At 37.3% G+C, this 6,000-nt stretch overlaps 1 protein-coding gene across 2 annotated transcripts in view; it reads right to left on the bottom strand.

The window, feature by feature from the left end:
• Positions 1-309: 309 nt before the first annotated feature.
• The window catches only part of nlgn3a (neuroligin 3a), a 124,647-nt gene continuing 118,956 nt past the window's right edge, over positions 310-6,000 (bottom strand). Inside the window, exon 8 of one of the 2 annotated variants that reach the window (XM_041255693.1) lies at positions 310-1,195. In XM_041255693.1, coding sequence (XP_041111627.1) covers positions 364-1,195 — 832 coding nt within the window. In that variant the 3' untranslated portion in view covers positions 310-363. The remainder of the gene's footprint in view (positions 1,196-6,000) is intronic. The other variant, XM_041255692.1, reaches the window with a different exon arrangement.

Genomic DNA, 6,000 nt, shown 5'->3' with positions numbered 1-6,000 from the left:
TCCCAAGAGAGACAGAAATGGAAAATAAAAAGCACTTTTTATTTAAACAAATTGTTAAAGTCTTATTTCCTTGTCTGCTGAAAAGGCTTGATTAGAAAATGTTTTTGTCCACAGTCTCCCAGTTGCCTCGGGAGAAGATATATACTATTTTGGCAGTCTTCTCCATACTGCAGCAGAAACAGCTCCAGAATTTGAATAAATCGTGTGTTCTATTGAGTCTTTTTATTTTTTTTTATTTTTATATATATATATATATATATATATATATATATATATATATATATATATATATATATATATATATATATATAAAGATTTCTCTTGTCACCACCCCAAAAGGGTTTGATTTTCTTTATTTTAAAGCTATACTCTGGTGGTGGAATGTGAATGAGGCAAGCCTGTGCTGTTGAAGCCAGCTGTAAAAGTGTTGTAGGGGTGTAGGTTCTGCATCCCAACCAGAGAATTGGGGATCATGGTGATGGTGTTGGGGGTCATGAGAGGGATGTCATCAGGGGAGCGCCTCATGGTGAGCGTGTAGTCTGGGAGAGAGGGGAGCCGCAGAGGGTCGTGGGCCTCACATTCGTGGTGAGTCTGGTTCACCTGCAAGGACATTATCTCCTCTTCCGGGGCGTGTGCGATGTCGTTTGTAGTGTTGCGCTGCGGACTAGGTTGCTGGTTAGAGTCCTGTCTGCGTTTGTCTTTCCGGTAGTACAGCGCGGCAAAGGCGAGCACGTTAAGGAATAATAGAGAGGCTCCCACCGCGATGGTGACGCTCAGCTCCGTAGAATAGTCACGGGGGTTCTCGATTAGCAGAGTCCCGCTCTCCTCGTCCGTATTCCAATTCTCATTGGAGTTCTCATTGGTGTAGGCGGTGGAGATGGGCGGACGCTTGGTGTTAAAAGCTTTTCCATTGGGTCTTTTTGTGATGATGGAGTTTGATGTGGTATGAGGCGGGGGCACCTTGGTCGTGGTTGAGGTGTACTGAAACATGTCGTGAAGGTTGTAGAGATGAGGGACCAGGTGTTTCCAAAACGCAACTTTGGTTGCCCGGTAGTGGTCTCGGACCCTCGGTTTCAGTCCAATGTGAAGGTAGAGCTGGTCCCGGGGGTTGTATTTGGACCAAGCTACTTCTTCAAAGCGATTGGCTTTGGTGTGGATGAATTTGGTGTCCTGGGGTACAGGTTTATTGGGGTCCCTTTGGAAAAACAAAACAGAAATTCAAGCACAAGAATCAAAAAAGGAAAACAGAAATTATTTTTCAGTGCAATCTGGATGGTTTAGATTAAACCACACACACCACAGATATATTATCTATATTATAATAATATAGATATATAATATATATATATATATTATATATATATATTATTTCTTGTCATAAGTCACTGTACCTAATACATTTAGTTATTTATTTATTCATTTATTACCACAACAGAAAGAAAGACATTCATTTTACAAGCAAATGCCAGCAAAACACTTTAACACATTTTTGTAACTGCTAGTGTAACAAGCACAGCAGTTTCTGGAGTTTTGTTTTATATCACTTAACTGGTTTGTTATGAAACACTCTTTTTATTTGTAACAGAAAGGAGTGGTGACCTTCATTGTTTTCCTAGCAGTCTGAAATATGGATTAATTGATGATTACTACAACTATGCAGTTAGTATGTGTTATAAACACCTTTACTGCAGTATCAGGCTACTCAATTTATATTTCTATGAGGCAAAATAGGCTTCAAATATTATAGAAGACAGGGGCTGTTGGGTTTAGCTACCAGAACATGCCTTTGGGGGGCACTGTGTGATAGGAACCTAGAGTTCACTGAAACGTCACTGATTTCAGCAAACATGTTTCTATTGATTGATTGGGTGCATTTACATATGGCATTCAAGGAGTCTCCTCATTGAATAGTCCTAGAGTACAACCAGAATCTCAGAAGACACTGTCAGTTATTCAATAAAAATATATTACCGAATGCAGTGTTATCACTTGCAGTGGAGTGATATGACTGGGTATTGATTAAAAGGCGTGACCGCTAACTAGTGTTAAAGAAGGTTCAAATAAGAGGTACTATTGCCAGCTTTTAAAGGATCTGTTGACATTGACACATGTTTAATTTGTGGGCTTTTTGCCCTAGAATGCACATTTTTGGCCTTATTAGAATTCCCATGCCAAGGACCTCATACTTTAACACGTGACTCTCACAATCTCCCCCTGGTGTGGCACACTTCATTCTTAAGTTGCAACTTATTTAATGAAAGCATTTCCGAGTTTACTACAGCCTTCTATAAGATGCTGTTTAAAGCCTGTTAGTATTCCACAGTAGTAGCTGTAGAGTAGTTTCCTCACGAAACCACATTTCCCCTTGCCACTATGTCTCCTTAATGAGCATGTACTGTAGCTTCAAATTACACCTTCGTATTTTCTTTTACTGTTCTCTTGCAGTACCATTTTATGATATTTCCAATCATTTTGAGTGGTTCTTATTCCAGAAAGAAATATTGTGTAACACACCTTTATATATATATATATATATATATATATATATATATATATATATATATATATATATATATATATATTTTGTTGTAATTGTTAAGGTGCAATGACCTGATTTCAGTTGCAGCTCGAGTTATTGCAAGATTGTCTTTCACTGCAGAAATATGTATCACAGGCTAGATCAGCAAAGTGACTGTTTAGGTTTAAGAGTCATCCCAATACACAGTACCTGTTTGCTGGCTCTTACAACTACAGAATACAGAACACTTTCATGACCCCTAAAATTTGTTACATATATGGTGAAATAGAATCTCAACTAGAGATGAACAACTGGTTTCTAACTCTGTTCAAAGCATGACTTGCATATACACATAATTATAGTATATATATATATATAATATTTATGATATATATATATATATATATATATATATATATATATATATATATATATATATATATATATATATATATATATAAGAAAATCATGAAGAGGGTAGAGGACAGTAAAACATCTGAAAATATAATTTGAAGCTTCTTACTTTTTAATTGTCAAGCATTTGAACTCAAGTGGGATCAGGATATCAGTCAGGTGTACAAATAAAGATAAGGCATGGTCAATGAACTGCTCTTAAAGCAGCTTGTTGACTACGAAACTCTTTTTATTACTGTAACAATGATTTTGAATGAACAGCGATTTGTATCACAATGAAAAGGGTCTTTTTACTTGATTAGCAGTAATTAACTTGAGCTCAACAGAGGGAGGGTAAAATATATTGATTGGGCACAGTTAGTATGGTAAAGACATGGCACAATACTACATACATACTGGATTTTCATCCTACCCAGTTGCATGTTGTTCATGCTTTATGACATCAGCTGAGTTTCACATTTCAGCAAGACTGAACTACTTATGGGAGCAGCTTACTCTATTTGCCAGGAATACAGTGATAAAAGCATTAAGATTTAAAACCCTTCCGTTGAGCTTCTGTGAACTGCTGATACAGCAATCAAAACCAGTATCTTATATATGGTTAGAATCCCTGAGCATGCTGTACCACATTGCTCCCTGTTGACTCATGAATCAATAGATACAGCGTACTGTACACTAAATATTATACCCATGTTAGAAGGCCATTCCAGGTAAACTCTTTTGTGTGTTTTATTTGCATGCTCGGTTATCTGAACAGGCTTATTAGTTTAGGGGTCCTATAGCCTGCAGGAACAAGCTGCAGCTGGATTTTATTGTTTCGCAGCACTAAGGAATTGACATGGATTACAGTACAACAACTACCAAAGGTTATCCTGGGATTACCCTAGGTGGTTAATGCAATGCTGGTGAATGCCTAAAAAATCCATCTGTGGTTTATCCAGGTGTAAGTCAATTAAATCAACCACTTAACATTTTACCTCTAGCGATCTGGGTTCAAATCCATCTCAGGCCTCAAGTGTTATGTGTTTGGTGGACATAATCTATTCCCCAGTGAGCCTTAATCCATACATCAATGAAAACACAGCACAATTGTCTGTTTCTGCTATAGACCGAACAGTCCTGAGTCCATCGTGTGAGGAAGTTGCCCGATAGTAACCAGTGTCACTGTTCAGTACCAAATTCAGCAAAAATGTGATCAGAACATCTCCCTCCTTGACAGGGAATAAATAATGAGAACAATAAAATATGTTCAGAAAGATCTCCCTACAGCGCAGAGCACTTATACACACAGAGTAAGGGGTTAAAACTACCGCACTTACATCCTCCCACCATCCATCTTTGAAAATCTTACATCAAAAGATTAATTAACTGATGAGAACTCCAATGCATGTTGCATTTGGAGAGTGCATTATGCACTAGATTGGGTTCAATCGGATACAGTTTCACAGTGATAAATCATATGGAATAAATAATGAGAACAATAAAATATGTTCAGAAAGATCCCCCTACAGCGCAGAGCACTTATACACACAGAGTAAGGGGTTAAAACTACCGCACTTACATCCTCCCACCATCCATCTTTGAAAATCTTACATCAAAAGGTTAATTAACTGATGAGAACTCCAATGCATGTTGCATTTGGAGAGTGCATTATGCACTAGATTGGGTTCAATCGGATACAGTTTCACAGTGATAAATCATATGGTGCAAGCCTTGGTGAAAGGCACACAAAATATTGAGCTCGGAATTAGGGATGTGAGCAAACACACTCACAGGAGGGAGGGGGGGTGGGGGGGTGTGGAGTGGGCTGCTGCAGATGAATAAAGCAGTATGCACAATGCAGCTAGCAAGATTTCATGGTTCAAGGCCCTACTGGAATTGTTACACATTGAAAGAAACAGCGGTTCAGAATCAATTGAGTGATCTGAGATTATCAAAAATACGCAGTTAGAGCCTTGTTAGTTTTTTTTTTTTTTCTAATTTAATTTAAAGCAATAAAGAATGTTCCTTTTGTATCACCTAAAGGGTGCACAAAAGGTAATTACTGGGATGCTAATAAAAATGATGCTATTGCTGCCCATGCTGTAAACTGATTCTTTAATAAATCACCTTGGTGGTAAAGCACTGAGCTGTCAAGGTAATTTTTAAAACAAAGCTAACAGAAAAACCTGGTGCACAAAAGCTGCATTAGCTGATAACACCAGGCAGGCCCATCCCACTTTAATAACATTCTTGATTCACTGCCGAAAAAAGGACACATTGCTAGGTATTACAAAAAGTAGCAAAAAAACAGACATTTTAACGAATTTTCACAGTGTCCTTGTAAGGTAAACAAATTGTTCTTGGTAGCCCGGTAAGGATTACCCAATATTTATTTTCAGTTTAGCCAGTAGTACCATAATAGGATGGTGAACTTTCATTCTGGAGATTGCTTGTACTGCAATACAGATGCCATACTAAAACAAAGTCACAACGGTATGTTGGTTTAAGCATTCGTTCTAAGATACATATTGTATATATATATATTATATATATATATATATATAGATATATATATATATATAGATATATATATATATATATATATATAAAACTGTTTTTTGCAGTCTAGGAAAATATAAGACATGGCTGACCAGTAGACCTGTTTGGTTCTTGGCTATGCCCTTAGGATCTGTATGACACTGATTTTGTGTAAATTGTATATTCATTTGCAACAGTGATTTTAATTGAGAGATTTTTCACTTGCTTACTAACAGTGCAGAAGGGACAGAAATCACACCCCTAGTTGCCCATTTCTAAAAGATATAACGTATTTTTTAGTCTTCCTCAAAGTTTATGGTATAGTTCAACTGTAGCAGTAATCGTAAATCCAGCCAAGTTACACAACAAAAATTGGATTCCCATAGCAAAGACCAGGTCCAGGTTAAACTTCCTAAACTGGGTGAGATGTATGCTTTTCTTCCCTCAGGATGGCACATCCTCCTACAGCTTTGCCAAAGCAACTTAACACCAGCTTTGTGAAACTACCCCTGTGAAATCCAAAGAGGTTTTCCCATTTACCACACATC

This window comes from Polyodon spathula, chromosome 7 (genome assembly GCF_017654505.1).
Source record: "Polyodon spathula isolate WHYD16114869_AA chromosome 7, ASM1765450v1, whole genome shotgun sequence".
In the NCBI taxonomy this organism is placed as follows: domain Eukaryota; kingdom Metazoa; phylum Chordata; class Actinopteri; order Acipenseriformes; family Polyodontidae; genus Polyodon; species Polyodon spathula.
Note: the sequence above shows the minus strand (reverse complement) of the source record. Positions and strands in the feature narration are given on the sequence as shown.